The following is a 26193-nucleotide window of genomic DNA, read 5'->3' on the forward strand; positions in this document are numbered from 1 at the left end:
GAAACTGACTTCATGTTAAAACTGTTTATGTTATACTCATGTTGTCTGTTGTTGCCCAAATGAGGATGGGTTCCCTTTTGAGTCTGGTTCCTCTCGAGGTTTCTTCCTCATGTCATCTGAGGGAGTTTTTCCTTGCCACCGTCGCCACAGGCTTGCTCATTGGGGATAGATTAAGGATAGATTAGGGATAAAATTAGCTCATGTTTTAAGTCATTCAAATTGTGTAAAGCTGCTTTGCGACAATATTTATTGTTAAAAGCGCTATACAAATAATCTTGATTTGACTTGACTTGAATTGACTGAGTTCCCCAAATGTTTACCACAAGGATATAATGTCCACAACTTCCTACCATTTCAACCACATCAACGTGGAAGTTTATTTATTTAATGGCAAGACTACTGATTTGTTACTTTGGTGAAACTTTTGGTTTCACCTATCTTGGCTTTTTGGTTTCACCTATCTGAGAACTAAACTGTCCTATCTGAGAACTAAAAGAAATTAAATGTGGGTCATTTGTCACTATTGAAGCATAGCTCTGTCTACATGCATTACAGTAGCAATATTATGGTCTTGTAGCAAACTAGCCAGCTACAGCTTGTTTCACTTGGAAACATTTGGGGTAAAAAATATACAAGAGACTACAAGAGGCTGGACTTCCTTTTCAACCAACAGGGAATGAGTTCTTGAACTGGTTCCATTCAGGATTCTTTGAACATTTGTACCAACCGACCCATGCCTTCAACAGTTTTGAGTGGAACTGTTGTAATCAAAGATGCTTCATAAATGGAGGGTGTTGCACAACGCACAACAGGAGTAAACAGTAGTAGCAAGATGGCAATGTGCATCGATTCCCTGTCAGTGTTTGTTCTGTTATTACATATATTTGTTTTTGGTCCATTTTTTCTGAAGATGTATCCTTTTCCGTTGCATTCTCTATTGCTGTGCTCTGCATCTTTTCCAAACTAATGACACACCCACTGATGTCATCATGGTTTGTGCTGGAAAAACCAGCTATATTTTGGTTCTAACTGGGAACCAACTTTTCAGGTTCTGAACCAATTCATTTTTTATTCAAAATGCTCTGAACGGTTTAAAATTTGATACACCAACAAAAATGGAACCCGTTCCCTATTGGTCAAAAAGGGGTATCAGCAATACATGACAAGCCATGGACTGTAAAAATAATGGGAAAAGCCTCTGTGACACCACTCATAGGATTTCTGAAGAGCGGGTTTGAAGCTCAAATAAGGAGGCTACTGGCATTGCCATCTTGGCAGTGCCTGACTCTGCCTAACTCCAGGCTGGTCCATAAATGGAGAAGGGGCAGGGATAGTGAAACCTGGCTGCTGGAACAGTACGGCTGGAACATGCTTATGTTATGTTTATGGAGCGGTTTCTTTTAGTTTAGCCAGTAGCTTGTTGGCTAGCTTGCATAGCTAGCTTGTTAGCTTTGAGGTTAGTAGTAACCTCAAAGCTAACAAGCTAGCCATGCAAGCTAGCCAACAAGCTACTGGCTAAACTAAAAGAAACTGCTCCATAAAAAACAAAACAAAAAAACAGACCATAACTTCAATGGCTGGTTTACAAAACAAAACAAAACAACCTCACTGGCTCCATAAATTATTTCCATAAATCCATGACCTGTGGTGAATTTGGCTTGAGTTTTGAGGTAATGCCAGCTAGTGGCTTAAAAGATGACACTAACCCAGCTGTCACTCAAATCTGCCCTGTCCCAATTATGCTCAATATAATTTAAACTGTTGCCCCCCCCATACAGTTGTCATGAAGGGGGAAAATAGCTATAGAGACCCAAACCGTTTTTTGTACCAGGCTTGAAAACGTTTGTTTTCGCTGGAAAGTTGGACATTTTAACATGGGGGTCTATGGGAATTGACTCGCTTTTGGAACCAGCCTCAAGTGGCCATTAGAGGAACTGCGGATTTTAGCATTTCCGCATTGGCTTCACTTTTCAGCACCGGAGGTTGCCCCTTGTGACAAGCGAATCGCTTTATCTGTGTACGGCTCTTAAGTTCTGATTATTGTCGAAAATCATCCAATCTGGCAACCAGGCTGCAAAGATTCGCTCCGATCTGGCAACCCAGTATACGGGTGTGGAAAGCAGCTGTCGATGGAGCTTTACTTCAGTACACGTTTGCTGTTATCTGCAGTAATAGGGGGCGGCGAACAGTTACGTTAAACCCCCTCTGTATTTTTTTTTTTGTCTTTAGCTAGTTACTTTACATATCTTTCTCCAAGAACCAGGTATTTACATTTTATTTTTCCGTAACATGGCTGCTCTCTCAGCCTGGTTTTGGAGCGAGGACTTCTGGCTTCCTCACAACGTGAGCTGGGCGGACCTGGCGAATCCCGCGCCCGGGGTGGAGTACCCTCGAGCCGGGCACTTACTCAGTGCTTTCCCGATGGCCTTGGGCTTATTCGCTGTTAGGATATTTTTCGAAAGGTATGAAAGTTGTTTAAAGAAATAAAATCTTATGAAATGGTTGTCAAACCGGCTTGAAAAGGTATCCATGTAAAACAAGGGGGAGAAGGAGGGAAAAAGGGGGCGGTGCGCAACTAAGCTAACTAGCCATCTATGACTAGCCTACGTCAGTTTTGAGTTAGTGTATTAAAGTATCAGTCCGTCTCAGTGTATTGTTCTGACATACTATTAAGTGCGCTAGTACTGACAACCTGTAGGGTTTCGCCTCATCTTTAGTATAATATTTCAGCGTGCTATTTAGTTTGGCAGTATGCAGGTTAAGACACAGCTTCAGCGTTTCCTTTCAGATGAAAACGTTGACTTGCAGCTCCACAAATCTAAAGGAAGTGTTTGTGTGTTTTGAATTGATTTGTTGAGCTTAATCTTGGTTAGGTATTAATTGCTGTTGTGTGGAGTAAATGAATGAATAAATGGCTAAAGTCTTAAGGGAATGAGGAGGCATGCCATTCATACTCGGACATAAAAAAAAGATGTTTTCAGGTATATGTCATATTCACTATGCAGTTTGTGTGATGCTAATTGGTGGCTATGAGTTTCCATTACCTGTTAGGTTTACTAGCCAAATCCCTCATGAAAGAGGAAAAAATTGCGTATCAGCATGCCTTAGCTGCTTGTTTAGGTATGGTATATGAAGTAGACATTTGTGTATCTGACTTCTTTCCCTTTGAACCACTCCTCTAACAACTTTGAATGCTACTGAGACTTACAATTGAAAGCCTGCTCAAGAGTTGGGGGATGATTTGCTTGTCTTGTGATGTGTCTAAGAAGACTATAGTTTGTTGTCTCAAACTATGAGGACCCAAACACGCATGCAAAAATCTGTGTGGCCTGGAGCGACTGGCTACTAACTGCAAGTTGGTTATAAGACTCCACCACATTGTATTTTGTACTCAGAAATTATATTTTACATGGTGGTTTCTGTTTGCATAAATGTTTTGAATATGAACTTTTTCACCAGAGTATGTTTACCTGCCTGATTTTCGACTCTATACAAGATTAAAGTTCAAATCAGGATTGTTTCAGGATTCTAAATTGACATTGCAAACTGACTTTAATTTACAACAAAGTGTTAACGTTGCACAAAGCCGTGGGCGTCATTGTGAAAATGAGTCGTCTTTTTTTTTTTTTCCTGAAAGTATGGTCAGCTTATTATTCCGTAAAAGGGATGTTAAATGTTTACCTGTCTCTTATTGAAACCAGTGTTGACATTTTAAATAATAGGTCCCTCAGTGGTATGCCTTGCATAATGCTAAGAAAACTTTTCTTAAAGGAGATACACAGAGCCTTTATTTTTAAATAAATTTCTGAGCGGATAGTATCTCCATCCTTGACTCTAGTATGCTGCATAAATGGGAATAAACAATATATATTATTGAGAGTTAAAATTGACCGCAAAGTTGGCATTCGCGCTGCCCCGCTGAGCCAGCCAGCCCTGAGTGCGTGACATCATAGCAGGAACTGGTTTTAACGCTGAGGCCTTTTACAGCTATAGATAGTTTTCACTGACGTCACGGCATTCCGGGGAACGCCCCCCAGCTGCCATCTTGGAGGGCAAACAAAACGGACCATCACCACTACCAGCTACGTTATCTCGAACGAATTTATGAAGTTATACAGTCAGTTTTCTAAAATAAAGATCAATGTTGGCAAAATCAAGCAAACAGAAGTATATAGATACATTACACGACATCTCACGACAACGATATGCAGCCAAACTGGCCTTGATTGGGGGAATTGACCCCTACGAAGTGGACAAAGATGCATTTTCAAGTGACTATGCAGGGCTGCCAAAGCCTGAAACTGCCAAAGCCTGCTCCAAAGCCTGAAACTGACTTCATCAACCTTTAAAGGCTGTCTGATATATACAACTTTACAGCGCGCCTTTTGGCGGATGCCGCCTGAATCGCGCAGATCCGGGTTTTTTTTTTTTTAGGGGGGGTGTTGGGAGTGTGTCTGATTGTAATTTCAAAGTAAATTCTGTATTAAAATTACTAAATAAGCAAATCAGTTCCAGTCCATGAAACAGGAAGTATAAGGATGAGAAAAAACAGTTTAAATCGGGAAGCTGTGCACATTTGCGCAGTCCTGCACACCGCTCGGGCTGCACAAATGTGCGCAGCTTCCCGATTTAAACTGTTTTTTTCTCATCCTTATACTTTCTGTTTCATGAACTGTAACGGATTTGCTTATTTAGTCATTTTAATACAGAATTTACTTTGAAATTATAATCAGACACTCCAATGCCCCTCCCCCCCCCCAAAAAAAACCCCCCGGATCTGTGCGATTCAGGCGGCATCTGCCAAAAGGCGCGCTGTTTGTGTCCCAAACACAAATTAAATCATACAGAATAGACCTAAAATGTTTTTCAAAAATGACCCTTGCATGAGTGATGTGACAAGTGTCAAATAGAAACGTGACAAACGAGCGATATTAAGTGTACATTACAATGTAAACGTACACTCAGTGGTTCCAGTTAGGCATTCTCCAGAGATTGTTTACACGATGTTTTGGTTTCCAAAAACAAACTTAAACACAATTGATTGTTTATTTAAACAACTTGCCACTTATAAAATGATCGGAGCAGACTTTGCTGTGTTTGGAAGGCTGATAATCCTTGCGGTTGATTCTCGCAAGCCATAGATTTCTCCTTTGTATGCTGAGTTTGTTTGCTGCCTTCGTGCTCCCGTACAGTGGGAATTCCATAAAAGCTCCGCTTGACTTCTTCATCTGATCTATTACGACAGCCGTGAATACAACAGGTGTGCACCATTGCTAGCTTTAAATAGTAATGTAACTATAAATAATGTATATAAATGAATGTAACTCGCGTGCTACAATGTGTGCTCAGTGACCCGTATGGTAAGCTAGCCCTCCAAGATGGCCGCCACCAGGGAATCCCCGACTCTGTGACGTCATGTGAAAACTATCTATAGACCAAGTGACTTAGTCATATAAATAAAAATTAATGGTAAAAGGAAGAAATACCGTCTTTAGTTGAGTTGACTTGCTCAACTAAAACTGATTTGACTTCATTGATTGTGGGTTGACTCTCATTAAAACAGGATAGGTGTTATAACTTATGTAACATACATGTACATGCATGCGTTTTTCACTGATAAAACGTAAAAGGCTAATTAAATAATCAGATGAACTGAGACAATCACATTCTGAAGCAAATTAAATAATCTTATACTGGTAACTTAAATATACAATACAAGTTACATGTATTAATCTAAATGCAGATAAACAATGTTTTAAAATCCAAATGAGAGTCAGAGCTTACCCATCTGTGTTCTTGCTTCTTGAAGGCTGATTGTTTTTAAAGCAATCTGACTTTCAGTTGTTTGTTCAGTTCTCCATTCATTCACTACTTCTATGTAAGGGCGAGATGGCCGCAATATCCAGTTAGAAATAAAACGGCTGCTCCACTCATTCACGTTTTTCTTCATACTGTGTAGTTCGCCATTACTGCTGGGCTCAGGCAATTACTAAAACCCTGGACGGAATGGGATGTCACCGGTTTTAGCAACAACTGCGGGGAGGTTACTGCCCGAGCGATGTCCTGTCCCGGGTTTTAGCAACAACCCTCGGCTCACTCCGAGAGAACTGGTGCAACTGAACTCGCCTTCCTTTTTAAAAAAAAAAAACTTGTAGTTTTCATCTCATCTCATTATCTCTAGCCGCTTTATCCTGTTCTACAGGGTCGCAGGCAAGCTGGAGCCTATCCAAGCTGACTACTGGCAGAAGCCGGGGTACACCCTGGACAAGTCGCCAGGTCATCACAGGGCTGACACATGGACACAGACAACCATTCACATTTTATTTTCCTGTAATTGTTGGTACTGCACCCTCTTTCAATACGGGCTTATAGCCAACGCTCCTCAACAGATCAGAGGTCTCGTATGAGTCTTCAGTACAATGTGCAGAGGAGAGACCACTTCATTGCTGCCCAATGTGTCTGTGAACTTCTCGCAAAACCTGTCCAAATTTTTGCAGTTTGAACATTCTTGGACCATGAATGCAACGTAAATCTTGCTTCTGTCGTGTTGCTGCACCGGCCAAAAACACATCTACGTGGCATGGTGATAAATTAGCTCAAAATGGAGGATCAGAATTGTAGTCAGCTCTGTTTTTTTAATATAGTGGAAATGGCGATGAGACCAATAGACTTTGTGACGTTACGGACGTCAAGGTCATTCACTCAGACCGCTACCTATATGAATCACTTTAATCATAAAAACGACTATATTAGATATATTGTTAACGCCTAAAACTATTCCTGTGCCATTCTTGAGGTCTCAAGGCATTTATAAATGAAAGTGAGGCCATGGCTCTGCGTATATGCTTTAAGGAACGAGTTAGTGATACTGATGCTATCTTGCTCTTTTCTATTACAGTGGAGTCTTTTGATAGTTTCGAGTCCGGTTCCACTGGTTCTATAAAAGTCTCTCAGTGCAGAGTAGGTGCAGTATCTCAGTGCACCTTTAAAATATGTATAGTATGGGCTCTCTTGAGCCTAGCTGGGTGAGCCAGTCCCAACAAGATGTTAAGGAACTCTATGTAAATTAAAGTGCATAGTTGGAGGCGTTTTACTTTCAGTTTTAGTATATTGTCAGAGCTTGCATGCTCATGCCAATAATCATCACATACTCGGCTGGAAAAAAAAATGACCACACATGCAGCCTAAAAATTATCACATGCTCATGCCAGTAATCAGGTGTTCACCCTTATGTACTCGGTTCAAAAATCACTTAAGATTCAGCTTGGTGACTGCACGTACCATAATCTCACACCCACAGTCGTAATCGCGCCCTGTGTCCGAAATCTTTCCCTACTCACTATATAGTGAGGACGCCATTTTTGTAGTGCTGTCCGAAACGGTAGTAAGGATTATTACACCCTATATAGTGCGCTCAAAGTATCCCACAATGCATCATGAAAAGTAGTGTCACTAACCAAGCAATGTATCCCTTCATGCATTGCAGTTGCGCTGAAAGGAATCAAATTAAAAGTCTCATTTGATTTAATAAAAGGCAATGGCAAAGAAGAAAGTATTCAACCTTTAATTTAAAAGAACTGAAAGATGCAGGTACAGTGGTGCTTGAAAGTTTATGAGCCCTTTAGAATTTTATATATTTCTGCATAAATATGACCTAAAACATCAGATTTCCACACAAGTCCTAAAAGTAGATAAAGAGAACCCAGTTAAACGTGAGACAAAAATAATATACTTGGTCATTTATTTATTGAGGAAAATGATCCAATATTACATATCTGTGAGTGGCAAAAGTATGTGAACCTTTGCTTTCAGTATCTGGTGTGACCCCCTTGTGCAGCAATAACTGCAACTAAATGTTTCCGGTAACTGTTGATCAGTCCTGCACACTGGCTCGGAGGAATTTTAGCCCATTCCTCTGTAAAGAACAGCTTCAACTTTGGGATGTTGGCGGGTTTCCTCACATGAACTGCTCGCTTCAGGTCCTTCCACAACATTTCGATTGGATTAAGGTCAGGACTTTGACTTGGCCATTCCAAAACATTAACTTTCTTTAACCATTCTTTGGTAGAACGACTTGTGTGCTTAGGGTCGTTGTCTTGCTGCATGACCCACCTTCTCTTGAGATTCAGTTCAAAGACAAATGTCTTGACTTTTTCCTTTAGGATTTGTTGGTATAATTCAGAATTCATTGTTCCATCAATGATGGCAAGTCACCCTGGCCCAGATGCAGCAAAACAGGCACAAACCATGATACTACCACCACCATGTTTCACAGATGGGATAAGGTTCTTATGCTGGAATGCAGTGTTTTCTTTTCTCCAAACATGACGCTTCTCATTTAAACCAAAAAGTTCTATTTTGGTCTCCTCTGTCCACAAAACATTTTTCCAATAGCCTTCTGGCTTGTCCACGTGATCCTTTAGCAAACTGCAGATGGGCAGCAATGTTCTTTTTGGAGAGCAGTGGCTTTCTCCTTACAACCCTGCCATGCACACCCTTGTTGTTCAGTGTTCTCCTGATGGTGGACTCATGAACATTTAATATTAGCCAATGTGAGAGAAGCCTTCAGTTGCTTAGAAGTTACCCTGGGGTCCTTTGTGACCTCGCTGACTATTACACGCCTTGCTCTTGGCGTGATCTTCGTTGGTCGACCACTCTTGGGGAGGGTAACAATGGTCTTGAATTTCCTCCATTTGTACACAATCTGTCTAATTGTGGATTGGTGGAGTCCAAACGCTTTAGAGATGGGTTTGTAACCTTTTCCAGCCTGATGAGCATCAACAATGCTTTTTCTGAGGTCCTCAGAAATCTCCTTTGTTCGTGCCATGATACACTTCTACAAACGTGTTGTGAAGATCAGACTTTGATCCCTGTTCTTTAAATAAAACGGTGCCCACTCACACCTGATTGTCATCCAATTGATTGAACACACCTGACTCTAATTTCACCTTCAAATTAACTGCTAATCCTAGAGGTTCACATACTTTTGCCACACAGATATGTAATATTGGATAATTTTCCTCAATATATAAATGACCAAGTATATGTTTCTCATTTGTCTCAACTGGGTTCTCTTTATCTGCTGTAGGTACAGTCCCTTTTAAAAACTACATTTCCCATCAGCCAACTTCTGCGTTGACCTACGTCACGCGTGGGCGGGATCCCCAACATCACATCCACCATGAAGGCATAAGTAACGGAACACGTTTCCGCTTCCTCCTCTTTCCGTCTGGATACAAAGAGGATTCGCTCCACGAGCAAACCCAAAAAGACCTCTTTCTTGCAAGATCCACGATTTAGTGCGATTTCTTTCTTACCCTTGGCCAAGGTAGACTCCAAAGTCGCGCGATCTTTAACTCAAGTCGAGTTACAACCGGTTTTATTCGTATTAGAAGTGACGTCACGACTGCCGCCCAAAAGCAGTTTATTTCAAAGTTAAGAGAGCGGCTGGACCCTTTTTTAACAAAGCGCTGTGCACCTTGTTCTACAAAGATTTCCTTCCCACGAGCTACGAAGCGTCGGACCAAGAATTCTTTGTTTTCTAGTTTCTACAGAAGTCTCTATGGGCTCCTGTGAACTCAGCCTCTCCAAGAAATTCCCTGTGCTTCACGGAGATCTCCACAACGGTGAAAACTCCAAAAGTCTCGGGACATCTTTTCATAATCTCGTGTAAGACTGGCATTTTTGGGCATAATCAAAAAACCTAGTCTTAGGAATTAGCTTTTATTGAAGTAGTGTGAATTTAAACTCAGGAACGGTTTGTTTACACTGTAGACACGCAGCGTGTCGAATTGAATTAATTGTTCTATGTTCTCTCACTTGTTTAATAGATAGGCTGTGCATGCTTCTCTTTATTCCTCACTAACACTTTAATTTCTTTATCACACATTTTGACCTTATCAAGGTTTCAGTGGATTCATTACTGTTATAAGCTAGTGAATTTAGCCTACGGCTAATTTCTTTTGTCCCATTAGCATCCAAAGCTAAGTGTATAGAGATCTTGCAGTCACGTGACCGGAAAGTACACAGACGCCATCTTGTCGGGCAACAACACAGCTGAATACTGCTGCACTCGTGTACAGAATGGATCACTTTCAACCGACAGACTACACGGCTCATTTTTCTAATGCACAGATAATTAGATATACGTCTAAAATAAACGGTCTACAGATTTGTGACCCTTATGGCTTACCGGACGGAGTTTTCATGTCAGTGGATCTTGAACTGCCGGAGGTGGAATACCCAGACGTGCATAATTACCTAATCAACTTTCCTTCGCTGTTCAGTAGTGAAGCACTGCGTGCTTATAAATCTCTGGAGAGTTATCTCTACAGAAATTCAGGATTTGTCAGCCCCCCTAAGATGTGGCATCTTGTAAAGAAGAAAAAAACTATCGTCATTGGCCGGGTAAGTCACTTAACTGATGCTAGATATATCAGTAGTATCTAGCATAGCACTGACCAGCCGATTATGGTTGAATATTTTATATTATCAGTTAGATCAAGTATCAGTAGTCTATCACTATTACTGTATATATGGTAAACCTGCTTAATGAAATAAAAACGTATTTGTCCAGTTTAATTTCCTTAGTTTTTACCTTAATTAGCAATACTGATAAATCATAATTCTTAGAATTAAAGATGTGTGGGCATATTTATTTATAAGTCCTTATAAGGATTGATCCTTATATTTATAAGGATTTACTACTAAGACATTCTTATAAGTTCTTTACTGTTTTTTTTTCGTACCACACCGCTAAAGACCCAACCCTCTTTTCTCAGGCTCCCACTTCCCGGAATTTTTTTTATTAGAGCAAGTCATAAACTTATGCTGCAAATAACCACATGGATATACTGAAATAAATACATGACGAACCTGAGATGAAATGGTCACTGCACAGGCGCCAGTGATCGCTCCTTCCAGTCGGTACCCATGCCTTGTTCTTGTTGTTTGGATCAGCCCGGCCGATAGCAGCAATCCATTTTGCGCGCCTGTCAGGGTCCCGTGGCAGCCTATGAAACTTTCTTCCCGTTTTCTGACCTCTCCTGTTGTGGCATTTATATGCCATGCAAGTATCCGGCATTGTGGCACGGTAATTTTTGAATATTTCGGCAAAAAAAAAAAAAGAAAGTCAGCGTCGGAAAGGCGGCGGAAATATGGCGCTTGACCGCCAAGATGGCGTTTGTCTACAATCTGGAGCGGATGTGACGTCACATGCAAGTGCTCCATTGTCTTAGAAACACATGGCGGTCCTCCCCCCCCACACACCAACACACCTTAGCTAGCAACCCATGCTAGCCTTTCTTTTGCTAGGCCATAGGCCTTACCACGTGGTGGTCCTCCCCCCCACACACAAACACACCTTAGCTAGCATTCCTTTGTCTTAGCTAAACACAAGACTAATCTAGGCCTCCACACGTGGCCACATGCCTCACAAACCCACCTTAGCTAGCTTCCCTTTGTCTTAGCTTAGCCACACGAGGCTAATCTAGGCTTACACAAACACGTGGTCTCCAGGCCTCACCAGGCCTTTCACACACAAACACATGCTAGCTAGCATTCCTTTGTCTTAGTTAGCTACCAAAGCTAATTTTCCTTGCTTTACTTAGAAACACGTGGTCACAAGGCCTCACACACAAACGCATCTTAATTAGCACACAAAGCTAATCTTTTGTCTTCACTCTCTCTCTCACACACACACACACACACACACACACACACACACACACACACACCTCTCACTGTATATATTTCAACTGCCATTATCCATTTTTTATCTTTGTTATAATAAATTCATTTATTATTGAAACTGTTTGTGTTCCAATATCTTTGAAGTCCCCAATCTCCAAGAATTCAAAGGTGCATATGATTTATGTAATATGGTAAGTGATCATAATAATTTGGAATATACCATAATTTAGCTGTTTGGTAATTTATTATTAAGCACCAAAATTAATGGTATTAATAAATGAGACTGATTTTAATGATATGAGACTGATTCAATGAAAATGATTCAATGAGACTGATTCAATTTAATTATTAACCTTCAGATTTAATGAGATTGATCACTCAATTACCCAAATGCACCTACACTACTTTTAGGATTTGTGTGAAAATTAGGGATGGCGAAAACTTAAAAAAAAAAATCTTGACCGACCACCGAACCTCATTAGCCGGTTAAAGTCGGTTAACCTATGAGTTTAAACAGGGATGCAAACGGCGCGCCTTTTTCACGGCTCGTGCAGATCCGATTTTTTTTTTTTGGGGGGGGGCGTTGGAGTGTCTGAATAATTTAATCAGAGTAAATTCTGTATTAAAATTACTACATAAGCAAATGCCGTTACAGTCCATGAAAAAGCCGTGAAATCTGTGCCTTTAGTTTGTGTGGAGAGATATGATCTGCAATAACATGCATTGTTGGCTACAGACCGAAACATACTTTCAGAATGCACTGGCCAAGGCAGGACTAAACTCGATGTGCCTTCTCATAATAATTAAAAAAAAAAAAAAAAAACAGAATAGTAATTTGTAAGCTAAAAAGCCTGTGTCTACACTTTTTTTCTTTCGCCGAGTGGCAGCTGTGTTCAACTGGGGCGGGACATGACTGAATGGGTGTTTCTGATTTGTCAGCTGTCGTCCTTACACCGCATGGCATGGCCCAAGCGTTTACAACACAGAATTCCAGGTTCTCCGCTCCAAAATCGGCAGCTTCAAAACGATTGCTTTTTTTTTTTTCCCACCGACAACCAAAAAAAAATTAACCGGTTGACGTTGATTCGGTCAACAACTGGTCAAACGGTCATCGGTTAACATCCCTAGTGAAAATCTGATGTTTTTGGTCATTTATGCAGAAATATAGAAAATTCTAAAGGGTTCACAAACTTTCAAGCACCACTATACTTTGTATTTATTAATCTGGGAAATGCACTCAGTATAATGTGTATCACAAAAATACATGCATGTATTTATTATTTTGAAAACCCACCTGCCAACTTATCTGGCACATTTTAATTGTGCGACAGTAATGATGTAAATATCAGCCCATGGACAAGTATCTGCAAGCTTTTTTTTTTTTTTTTTCTTTTTTTTCTTCTCCATTTTGCCAATGAGCTCAATATATAGTAATTTCATATATAATGAGTAGGGAGTAGTGAAATGAGTGAGCGATTTCGACCACAGGGACAGACTAAGCCCAGCCGTCTCATGTTCGCAATAGTCATTGCTGCACTCGACCTGAAACCAGTCTGAACCAAAAAGCCTGCTTTTATGTAAGGCAGGATTTGTATAAAAAAATTTTTTTATAAATTTTTTTTAATTGTTCATGGATTTGGCTTTACTCTGGATAGTATCTGGACACAGAAGTAAATCTGGTAGGTAAAGATGATAAACTCTGAATCTATTTTTGAAGCTCAGAACTTGTTTAAACCTTTTTAATCAGTGTCTTGCTCAATCCCTCTCCACCCCTTTTTAACCCATGAGCAGCCAATTAACTCTGACTGTTAATCCAGCATGGTGTTCCTGTCCCCCCCCTTCCCCTGGGCTCCCTGTCACATGATGTTTATCACTGAGGACACCGGGTCCTTCTAGGATCTTGTCACCATGTTCAGGTTGCTCCCCTGCTGTGACTCAGCTCCGGATGTTTCAGTCTATGCCAGCTTATTTGATGGTCCAGTTAGCTTAGTTGGTCTAAAGGGGATTGATGTAGTTTTAGTTGGGTGACTGGGGACTGAGTGATGAGGAATGACCGTAGAAGCTCTAATACCCAGCTGGGGAGCTGCATTTCCCCTCAGACCCTAGCACTCAGCCAGTCCGTTCTTGCTCCCTCATTTATTTATTTATCTATCAGCAGTAACAACTTCACATTCACTAAGCCCTGAGTAGCAAAAAAAAATTCTGTCCATGGTCATGGTAGTGCCTGTTTCTGGGTCACTGATTGGCTGCATTAATTTAACTTCTCAAGGCGATCCGGTCAAAAATTCAGTCATGCTTTTTAAAAGCCTACACAAACATTCACACATGCAAACTCCTCACCTTTCGGCGAAATTCGCCGTTTTGGTCCCAAAATAGGTCACTTGTGTGAATCGTGTAGATCCGAAGAGTTTTTTTTTTTTGGGGGGGGTAGGCAGGCTACAACGCTATTGTTGCAAAACATTTCACTTACAAGGTTACAGCCAATCAAGATAAACAGTTACTAACACGCTTCTTTTCCATTGGAGTTCTGATCAGCTGGTGCACAACCCACTGCTGGTTGCCAGTCCTCGCTTACGAATATTCCACAGATTCAGACCGCAACGTCACCTTTTTATAGAGAGATCTGGCAACCTCATCTCGCGACTGAATCTGAATACCAATGGAACAGTTTCCAGCGCGCTCGGGGGTGAATAACCATGGGCGGATCTACCGGGGTGGCATATGCCACTCTAAAAGAAAGCCTTGCCACCCCTGCTGCTACCCCAGTTGGCAGCGACGAATTCAAAGAAAAATTACGGCCAATTTGACATTTACGTGCGCGAATTTCCAATGTCCGACTGTGGCGAATGCAGCACGAGATAACGCCAGAGATTGGTTGTTTTGGAAAATTGAGAGGCGTGAAGCGAGGGAGCCAGGAGTCGCGAGGAAAGGAGACACGGGAGGAAAGGGGTAAAAGCGGATTAACTAGCTATCAAAAAATGAAATTATAATGAATGAACAGTGCTAGCATAGTTGCGATGCTGATTTTGAGAGGATAAAAATCAGGTTGGAGAAGGTTATTTAGCTAACTATACATGTAAGGAAAAAAAAAAAAAAAGTGTGTTTCCGGTAACCCGACCGATCGAGAATTTCCGCGTCGAAATTGCCGACCGTAAAGTTTTTATTACAAATTTCCCTCGATATTTTAGTGCAAGTGGCGTTAGTTTGTCATAATTTTTTGTTTCAACGCATTCAAGTTGTGAAAGAAACGATAAAAAGTAAAATGTTTTGCCACTTCTGTCAGCCCTCCTGGCTGTAATGCAAATTGTTTCCTCTTCAGTATACAAGTGCACTTCCATGGCAGGGAAAAACACTACATTTTGCCGCCTATGTAGTCCCCTATTTATACAAATAGGAGTCATTCAGGATTCAGCCATGTTTTTGCTCCGTGTTTTTGCTCGACCCAAGTTCTACAGTAGGCTAGGCGAGGCCGTCTGCTTTTAATGGAAGTAGCCTAGCCTAGGACGTTAAACCATATTTTCACGTTATTTCTTGATAAGGTGTTTTCACATTATCACACGAAAATATCATGAAATAACGTGATAATTTCGTATCATGAAATTACGTGATATGTTATTACATGATAAATATATTGTAAAAACGTGATAACTCTGTTAACAATATCTTTTCACGTAATTACTTGAGTCTAAGCCAATTTTTTTTTTTTTTTGAGTGTGGCAGCAATACGCTTCCGCAGATCATAACTCGAACTCTTGCGATATTTTTTTATTCGTTTAAAGATTTAAAACACTTATTTTATGATATGTGGTATAAAGGATTCTGTGCCAAAATGCTATTTTGTAAGATGTTTACTTGTGTTAATTTTTTCGAACAAAATAAAACAAATTAAGAAAAAAAATTTCCTACCTACCGACCTTATTTTAGTATTTCATGTTACCTGAAACACACTTTTTTTTTTTTTTTTTTTTTTTGGCCTAATGTTAGCTAGGTCTGACATTAGTTTTGTGTAAAGTCGGCCACAAAAGTTAATATTGATTCACCGTCTGTCAAGGAAAACATTGCTATTGGCTGAAGCTTATGATTCAAATATTGAGGATCTTAAACATGAGTTACATCAGATGAGAGTACTAGACAGAAAAAAGGGGGAACAGGAGAGTCCTACCACTCTCATGGAGTTCACTGTTTTTGGACCCATACCAAGATGATGATGGTTTTTTTTTGAGTTGTTCAGGTTGTGTAAAATAGCGGTTGTCTTGCCTGTGAGCAGTGCATCCTGTGAACGAAGTTTTTCATCTCTCAGGCTCATAAAGACTTATTTGCGGTTGACTATGACAGAAAAGAGACTATCAAGTTTGGCTGTACTCAGCATTGAATCAAAGCGCACAAAAGCATTAGATCTTGATAAATTTGTGAAGCGTTTTGCTGAGCAACATGGAAATCGCCGCATTCAGCTGTTGTAGGCATGACAAGTTCATGTTATGCTCACTGGTGAGCCTTTACAAAGCGTGAGGAAAAAAACTATAAAATGTGACACTGGTGTAAATGGTTTAAATCATGCTGAACTTGAAGCAGTGTTATTGTTGTTTTTTAGTGTCTGTTCTTTTGCATATACAGTATAAAACTGTCCAGAAACGGTATAGACCTCATCTGAGAATGTGTGTTCTTCGTGAACAATAAAGGCATGAGATTAAGTTTATCTGTATGAGTTTGTAAATGGCAGCCCGTGCCCTTTTGTAGTGTGTACATACTATTTGTTGTCAAACTGTGATTAAATTCAGTATATATACATGTCTGTAATACGTTGCCACCCCTCAAAAATTCCTGCCCGCCTCTTGCCACCCCATAAATATTTTTCTAGATCCGCCCCTGATTTCACATAGGTGATGTCTTTAAGAAAATTGACAGACAGGGATTGGCCAGGTGTGTCCTCTGGGGTAGGTCTGTTAGATAGCACAGGCAGTAATATATACCTTTTTGTAAATAGCCCACTGTGTTGTACACAGGGGTGAAAATTAACTTCACAAAATATCAAACTTTACCGGCCACTGACAAATAAATGGTACAATTTACCGGCCACTCAACAGTAACTTATTAAGACATGTTTATGGAAAGTTATTTTGTACTGTATTAAATTCAAGATGTCACTGGTTGCAATTTTTTTTGTAACGTAGACTACGAAATGTACTTTTGCGCGCGTGCCGTGTCCCCGTGCATCCTTCTCACCTTTTTCACCCCTGACCAGTTTGCATGCCTGAACATTGTTCAGTTTATTAGGAGCATGTATTCACCTACACAATCATACAGTTCTCCAAACAGCAATCATGTGTCAGCAGCAGCATGCATAAAATCATTCAGCTATAAGTCTGAATTGCTTCACTTAATGAATATTCACATCAGTCATCAGAATGAGGGGAAAAAAATGATCTCGGTGACTTTGGCTGTGGCATGGTTATTGGTGCCAGATGGGCTGTTCTGAGTACTTCAGAAACTCCTGGGACATCCAGTAAGCAGCAGTTCTGAGGACAGATGAGAGAAGTCTGAGGAGAGTGGTTAGATAACCATGGTGAGCAGAAAAGGATCTCAGGATGTATGGAGATGAGACAACAGAAGACGACCATATTGAGTTCTAATTCAGACTGGGCAGTTTGGAAGATTGGCAAAACATCATCTGGTCTTTCAGTGAGACTGTACCCACTGTAGATACACATTTTCTTTGCTAATCGGAGTGGAACTCATGTGGTCAGTGAGTCTAAAGTCCTTCCCGCACCATATGGCGCATCAAGCGGCACCAATCTCCGTTTCTGTAGCCCTCGGCCTCTTGCCTATTACATAGCTAGGCTTACAGTGGGCGGCTGGTCCTCTGGTAACCGTGAGACTTTGATGCTTTTGGTGGTCAGTGAGTGGAGGAAACTATAACCAGGATGAGAAATGAGGCTGGACTGGTGGACATTTATTGGTAATTTTCGCATTTGTCCGTCTGTATTTCAAAAGCATCACACTGGATGGCACATGAAAAATTGTGAATATATGGGTCTAATCTACTAATTTTTTTTCCAAATGTTACACTGGGGCCCCCGCAAGTGTGATTTTTAAAAATTCATAACTCGGCCACTGATGGTCTTAGCCTCACAAAAATTTACAGGCACATACCTCTCCCCTAGACCTTTCAAACCAGACCAGGCACAGCCTGCTATGACCCTGTCTCAGCCTGTTATTTACCCTGAAATCCCCGCGTGAGCACTGCTCTCTGAAAACGTTAATATGAGCCCTGGCTTGAGCCAGCCTTTAAAAATTCATAACTTGGCCACTGATGGTCCTAGCCCTGTCAAAAGTTACAGGCACATCCTCTCCCCATGACCTTTCGAACGAGCTCGGGCCTGGCCCGATCCAATGCCAGGAGCAAGCGTGGATCCAGAAAGCTTTAGCACGAGCCCTCGCTCCAGCCGCTCACACGTGCAGGGATTTAAATATTCATAACTCGGCCACCGAAGAGCCTAGCCCCTCCAACATTTACAGGCACCTCTCTCCCCCCCAAGTGGCACACTAAAGACAGTAATGCACTCAGTACTCAGTATTCACCGTTTTTATTGCACGATGCATTTGAACTAGTGTTTTAGGGTTGACAGTATCTGACTGATCCAGTCAGTTGATTAAGAGTTCAGTTTACATGAAACTTTACAGTACAGTATTACAACCCCGATTCCAAAAAAGTTGGGACAAAGTACAAATTGTAAATAAAAACGGAATGCAATGATGTGGAAGTTTCAAAATTCCATGTTTTATTCAGAATAGAACATAGATGACCTATCAAATGTTTAAACTGAGAAAATGTATCATTTAAAGAGAAAAATTAGGTGATTTTAAATTTCATGACAACACATCTCAAAGTTGGGACAAGGCCATGTTTACCACTGTGAGACATCCCCTTTTCTCTTTACAACAGTCTGTAAACGTCTGGGGACTGAGGAGACAAGTTGCTCAAGTTTAGGGGTAGGAATGTTAACCCATTCTTGTCTATGTAGGATTCTAGTTGCTCAACTGTCTTAGGTCTTTTTTTTGTCATATCTTCCGTTTTATGATGTGCCAAATGTTTTCTATGGGTGAAAGATCTGGACTGCAGGCTGGCCAGTTCAGTACCTGGACCCTTCTTCTACGCAGCCATGATGCTGTAATTGATGCAGTATGTGGTTTGGCATTGTCATGTTGGAAAATGCAAGGTCTTCCCTGAAAGAGACGTCGTCTGGATGGGAGCATATGTTGCTCTAGAACCTGGATATACCTTTCAGCATTGATGGTGTCTTTCCAGATGTGTAAGCTGCCCATGCCACATGCACTAATGCAACCCCATACCATCAGAGATGTGGGCTTCTGAACTGAGCGCTGATAACTCGGGTCGTCCTTCTCCTCTTTAGTCCGAATGACACGGCGTCCCTGATTTCCATAAAGAACTTCAAATTTTGATTCGTCTGACCACAGAACAGTTTTCCACTTTGCCACAGTCCATTTTAAATGAGCCTTGGCCCAGAGAAGACGTCTGCGCTTCTGGATCATGTTTAGATACGGCTCCTTCTTTGAACTATAGAGTTTTAGCTGGCAACGGCGGATGGCACGGTGAAATGTGTTCACAGATAATGTTCTCTGGAAATATTCCTGAGCCCATTTTGTGATTTCCAATGCAGAAGCGTGCCTGTATGTGATGCAGTGCCGTCTAAGGGCCCGAAGATCACGGGCACCCAGTATGGTTTTCCAGCTTTGACCCTTACGCACAGAGATTCTTCCAGATTCTCTGAATCTTTTGATGATATTATGCACTGTAGATGATATGTTCAAACTCTTTGCAATTTTACACTGTCGAACTCCTTTCTGATATTGCTCCACTATTTGTCGGCGCAGAATTAGGAGGATTGGTGATCCTCTTCCCATCTTTACTTCTGAGAGCCACTGCCACTCCAAGATGCTCTTTTTATACCCAGTCATGTTAATGACCTATTGCCAATTGGCCTAATGAGTTGCAATTTGGTCCTCCAGCTGTTCCTTTTTTTGTACCTTTAACTTTTCCAGCCTCTTATTGCCCCTGTCCCAACTTTTTTGAGATGTGTTGCTGTCATGAAATTTCAAATGAGCCAATATTTGGCATGAAATTTCAAAATGTCTCACTTTTGACATTTGATATGTTGTCTATGTTCTATTGTGAATACAATATCAGTTTTTGAGATTTTGTAAATTATTGCATTCCATTTTTATTTACAATTTGTACTTTGTCCCAACTTTTTTTGGAATCGGGGTTGTATGTGCATTTTATTTTTTTCCGTTCATAATCAGAATGACAGTCATGGTCATATGCTTTGTATGATGTATATTTTAAGAGTTCTTATTTTCTTCTATTTTCTAAGTTCTAGTCCAGCAGACTTTAGTTTGAATGCCAAATGATCTTACCATGTCTAATTTTGAGTCATTTTAAGTCATTTGGTTACAAAGTTGCTCAGAATCTTGTACCCCAAAATTCAACTCTGTCATGTAAGAGTAGTTAATTGCTAAATTTCTTATTACCATATGTGACTTATTATAAACATAGTATAATATTGTTGACATAATGTTTTATGGGTGGTGTTGTAGTACCTGTATAATGAGTACCAGTAAGTTGTAACCAGCTGGAACATATCCTCCCCATACTTTTTTTCTAGACATAGAGCTGACCTGTGTGTACTACTGTTTCTTGGGTACAACTTTGAGCCTGTGTTTCTTGAATCTTCTGAAATTTTTCTTGTAAATTATATTCAATTTGTAGTGTAATTAGCAACTAATGTGTAGTGTAAATGCCTTTGAAGATCACAAAAATGTGCCAGGAAATGGTAGAGAAGCCAACTCCAGGCATCTAAAACCCTTCAGCTTGGCTGCCTGGCTGCATTGTTCTGGGCTTTTGGCCCATCTTTTGGACAGGCTGAAATTTGGATGGACACACAACGTTTCAGACTTGTCTGTCCTGTGACAGTCTGCTTAAAATTCCTTATTTCCCACGGCAGCACGGTGGTGTAGTGGTTAGCATGGTCGCCTCACAGCAAGAAGGTTCCGGGTTCGAACCCAGCGGCCAGCAAGGGCCTTTCTGTGTGGAGTTTGCATGTTCTCCGTGTCTGTGTGGGTTTCTTCCGGGTGCTCTGGCTTCCCCCACAGTCCAAAGACATGCAGTTAGGTTGACGTGGGGCGGCCTTGGGCTGAGGTGCCCTTGGGCTGAGGTGCCCTTGAGCAAGGTACCTAACCCCTGACTGTTCCTTGGGCACTGTGTGTGGCTGCCCACTGCTCTGGGTGTGTGCATGTGTGTTCACTGCTTCAGATGGGTTAAATGCAGAGGATGAATTTCACTGTACTTGAAGTGTGCATGTGACAAAGGTTTCTTCTTCACTGACTCTAACCATGATCATACATGTCACAGTATAGATGAGGACAACAGCTATATTTACACCTCGTTATTTTAACTTGTTTCAAGTTGTTTCTGTATGTTGACTCATTAATGTCCTCATTATTTTGTCTTAATATTTAGCACATATCAAATTTTGAGGAAAGGTGGGCCATGGTCCAAGGAACAGCTGATTACGTTTTGATGCAAATCCAGTTATGAATGCAGATCTCACTCTCTCTCTCGCGTGCGTGCACACACACAGTGGTACTTGAAAGTTTGTGAACCCTTTAGAAATTTTCTATATTAATTCATAAATATGACCTAAAACATCAGATTTGTGTTTAACTGGGTTCTCTTTATCTACTTTTAGGACTTGTGTGAAAACAGTGCTGTTACAAGAAAAATGTGACCCAAAAATTTTCATTTCTTTTTGTACGTTTTGGCGGTTCAAATAAAAATACACACAGACTTTTATTTTGATGGAAGCTACAATAGTTTTCCAAAACAGTACACCATCCCAATACACACTGTCATAAAAATAATGTGGATATTTTAAACTTTCAGTTTACCATCAGTTTTACTTGCTGAAGAAACTTGCAATCCTAGACTGCTTTAATTTTAGACACATTCTCATGATCACGAATTTCAAGTCACTATCGCAGTTCATTGAGTTAAAGGATCACGAGCGGTGGTAATGATTTGTTTGTCTGTTATGGAAATGGAGGTTACCAGTGTATCGTTGTCAACGTCCATGCACTGACTCACTGTTTTCGAAATCTTCACCATTCAGTTCATTCATGTGTTGCACATCACAGATGATGCCAAGTCATTTCGTCCTTTTATCAATCCTTTGGTCACCTTTCTCGATAATTGTTAGTGATGGACACCTAATTGAGGCAAATTAAGTTTTTGTTTTATGGCATTAATACACATTAACTTGACTGCAGATTTGATTATTTATTGTTTGTCTGAAGGTCTGTGAACATGACTTGTGCTCGTTGTCTGCTTTCTTACACAGCTGGCTCCTACCCCGAGCCTGAACATGAATATTCATTTGAATGAGTTTGAGCTAGGTGAACTTTTAATCCTGCATAATTGAGAACCTTGAAAGCACAAGTTAATAGAAAAGAAGGTGGGTTAGGCATGGAGCATTGTTCCAGAATTATTCGGAACTCCGGAAACATCAACCTTTTGACATGAGGATTCCAAGTCAGGAAATTGGACAGCATCTACAGTACCAGTCAAAAGTTTGGACACCTTCTAATTTCATTTTTTGTTTCTGTGCTCACTCTAGGACCCAAATTGTTTTAGCGAAAAGTGCTAAAGACTCAAATTTTTCTTTAGCAATTTGCAATTTCGCTTAGCAAGAAATGCTAAAAGAACAATTTTCTTTTTAGCAAAGTAATTTTTTTAGCAAGATGTTATACTTCTAAATGTTTCTTGCACTGACATAATATTGAAAATGAATTGTTATTGTAGTTTGTTGGTGTTTCAATAGTATTTGCAAGCTTGTTTCCTGCCTTTGTCTTTCCATGTTCTTGATTTATGTTCATAGCATGTTTATTCTTGAATCCTCTTATTTTGATCATTTCATCAACTGTATATATGTAATTGTGTGTTTAATTTAACCCGCTTAATCTGGTTTACGGAGTCCATATTTTTCATTATAATTATATCTAACATCTGGTGTGATGTGCTTTGCATTCTTTGCTATCTATGCACCTTTTAGCCCTTAGTCACCCTCTGTAGTACGCTGTCTGGCTGTGTAACATAACTGCATGGTGAGTGGCTTCCAACTCTATCAGGGATTTATCACACCTATGGGTCATGTATAAATTTGAACTGGCCAAGTTAGCCAACATCAGTGGCTGGCCTTGCTAAAATATTAATTTTATTTTATTTTTTTTCAAAATTCTATTTTAACATCTCAACCACTGGTATTGCTTCTTGTGTGCGTTTTCATTATTGGGATTGTGTGTATGTATGTGTATGTGTGTGTGTGTGTGTATAATTGGGATCCGTGTGTGTTTTCATTATTGAGGTGTGTGTGTAATTGGGATCCGTGTGTGTGTGTGTTTAGGGGTAGGATGAAGGGAGCTCAGGGAGTTAATCAATGGTTGTTTCTTATAAATTAATCTCATAACCCAAATATAATGATATTCACCATTAATTTCTCAAATGAAACACTTGCAGTCAAAACTTTGAACCATGTGCGTCATAACGCTCTGAAAACAAGGTACACTTGGTTGATATATCCTGGTTCATCTGTGAGTTCTGTCAAGGTTGATATTATGTAGAAAATAGAATGACAATTCAGGGTTGATATTATGTAGAAAAAAGAATAACCATTCTTTAGAATGGTTATATCGTGTTTTTATCCCTAACTGAGAAAGCTAACAGAATATTCTAATGTTATCTCCCTTTTTAGATAAGTTTTTGTCATACGTAAAGTCGGATAATTTATTTTAAATAAACCTCGCTATAATCTTGTACACTAATGAGCGAGAATTGCCGACGTTATCAGCGCAACTCGGAAATTGATCATTTCATATGTAAGGTCCGATGCTATTGGAAGACGTAATTTGTGGTCAACCAATAAGAAGCTTCGAAACCCGGGGGCGTTGATTATAAATCAAAACATCGAAGATGGACACGAAAGGTACTGTTTATCTTGAGAAATCACATTTGTTTGATGGATTTTGCTTAAACTTGAAATGACTTTCGCATAAAATGCGAATACAGATGATTTTCTTTTCGCAAATTGGAATAAAACTTCGCAATTTGCGGACGTGCGAGCGGCTAGCTTGAGCCCAGTGTTTATTTACAACCCCAATTCCAAAAAAGTTGGGACACTGTGTAAACTGTAAATAAAAACAAAAATGTGCTAATTTGCAAATCATGGAAACCCTATATTTCTTTGAAAATAGTACAAAGACAGCAGATCACATGTTGAAACTGAGAAATTTTATTTTTTGAAAAATGTGCTCATTTTGAATTTGATGTCAGCAACACGTTTCAAAAAAAGTTGGGACAGGGGCATGTCTACCACTGTGTTGCATCACCTCTACTTTTAACAACACTCTGTAAATGTTTGGGAACTGAGGAGAGCAATTGCTGTAGTTTTGAAAGAAATGTTGTCCCATTTTTGCACAATACACAATTTCAGTTGCTCAACAGTTCGGGTCTCCTTTGTAATATTTTGAGCTTCATAATACACCAAATGTTTTAAATGGGAGACAGGTCTGGATTGCAGGCAGGCCAGTTTAGCACCTGGACTCTCTTACTACAGAACCATGCAGTTTTAATATGTGCAGAAAGCGGTTTGGCATTGTCTTACTGAAAGAAGGAAGGCCTTCCTTGAAAACTATTTTGTCTGGATGGCAGCATGTTGCTCTGAAACATGTATGTATCATTCAGCATTCATGATGCCTTCCAAGATGTGCAAGCTACCCAATGTCACGTGCATTAATGCACCCTCATACCGTCACAGACGCTGGCTTTTGAACTGTGCACTGGTAACAAGCCTGATGGTCCCTCTCCTTTTTAGCCTGGAGGACGTGATGTACAAGATTTCTAAAAAGAATTTCAGATTTCGGTTCGTCAGACCTTGGGACAATTTTCCACTTCTCAGTCCATCGTAAAAGAGCTCGGGCCCAGAGAAGGTGGTGTTTCTAGATATTGTTTATATCTAGTTTTAACTTGCATTTGTGGATGCAGTAATGAACTGTTTTCACAGATGATGGCTTTCTGAAGTGTTCCTGAGCCCATCCAGTGATTTCCACAACAGACATGTGTCTGCTTTTAATGCAGTGTCACCTGAGGGCCTGAAGATCACAGGCATCCATTGTCAGTTTTCAGCCTTGTGTCTTGCATACAGAGATTTCTCCAGATTCTCTGAATCTTTTAATGATATTATGTACCATAGATGTGATCCCCAAATTCTTTGCAATTTTACATTGAGGAACGTTATTCTTAAATGGTTGTACTGTTTGCCCAAGCAGTCTTTTACAGAGCGGTGAACCCCTCCCCATCTTTACTTCTGAGAGACTCCGCCTCTCTGGGATGCTCTTTTTATACCCAATCATTTTACTGACCTGTTGCCAATTAACCAAATTACTTTTTTTTTAAGCATTACACAACTTTTTCAGTCTTTTTGTTGTCCCTGTCCCAAGTTTTCTGAAATGTGTTGCTGACATCAAATTCAAAATGAGCATCTATTTTTCAAAAAACAATAAAATTTCAGTTTCAACATTTGATATGTTGTCTTTGTACTGTTTTCAATGCAATATAGGGTTTCCATGATTTTGCAAATTATCGCATTCTGATTTTACTGATGTTTTACAGAGTGTCCCAACTCTTTTTTTTTTTTTGGACTCGGGGTTGTATTTTTATGATTTAAGTCACTTCATGTCTTAAAGTACTGATGGATGTTGTTACTCTTTACTTAATTGAGCGGTTCTTGACATAATATGGATTGCTACAGTTGTGGAATAGGGCTATTTACTGTATTTTTATATGCTGTTTGATCTTGCATGCATTAAGAAGGCAAGAAATTGCACTAATTCACTTTTGATGAGGCACATCTGCTAATTGAAAAGCATTCCAGGTGACTCACTCATGAAGCTGGTTAAGATAATGCCAGTAGTGTGCAAAGCATCATCTACTTTTGATGAAACTAAAATATGAAACTTTTTAAACACTTTTTTTTTTTTGTTTACCACGTAACATATGGAATCCATAGTTTTGATGTCTTCAGTATTGTTCTACTATGTGGAAAATAGTCAAAATACAGATACACCTATGAATGAGTAGGGGTGTACAAACTTTTGACTGGTACTGTACTTTGCCCAAATTCTGACATAAACACACCTGCCGTCACAATACAGCAGGGCGTACAGTTAACAGTAAACATATTTCCATGTGTATCATTTTATAAATGATAAAACTTGATGTTACTTGGTATGTAGCTTGTGTATTGTGAAGATTTGCAATATAATGTCATTGATTTCAGCTCAGTTTTACTAATACAATAGAACCATTGTGATGGTTTTTCTGAGCAAAAATATACAAGATGGTTGTCTTGTCTTATGTTGTTTCCCATTGCA

At 40.0% G+C, this 26193-nt stretch overlaps 1 protein-coding gene across 1 annotated transcript in view; it reads left to right on the forward strand.

Moving 5' to 3' along the window:
* Nucleotides 1-2004: 2004 nt before the first annotated feature.
* Nucleotides 2005-26193, forward strand: part of cers5 (ceramide synthase 5) — a 132876-nt gene continuing 108687 nt past the window's right edge. Inside the window, exon 1 of the mRNA XM_060910614.1 lies at nt 2005-2462. Coding sequence (XP_060766597.1) covers nt 2290-2462 — 173 coding nt within the window. The 5' untranslated portion in view covers nt 2005-2289. The remainder of the gene's footprint in view (nt 2463-26193) is intronic.

The sequence above is a fragment of the Neoarius graeffei genome, chromosome 26, assembly GCF_027579695.1.
Source record: "Neoarius graeffei isolate fNeoGra1 chromosome 26, fNeoGra1.pri, whole genome shotgun sequence".
NCBI classification, from domain to species: Eukaryota; Metazoa; Chordata; class Actinopteri; order Siluriformes; family Ariidae; genus Neoarius; species Neoarius graeffei.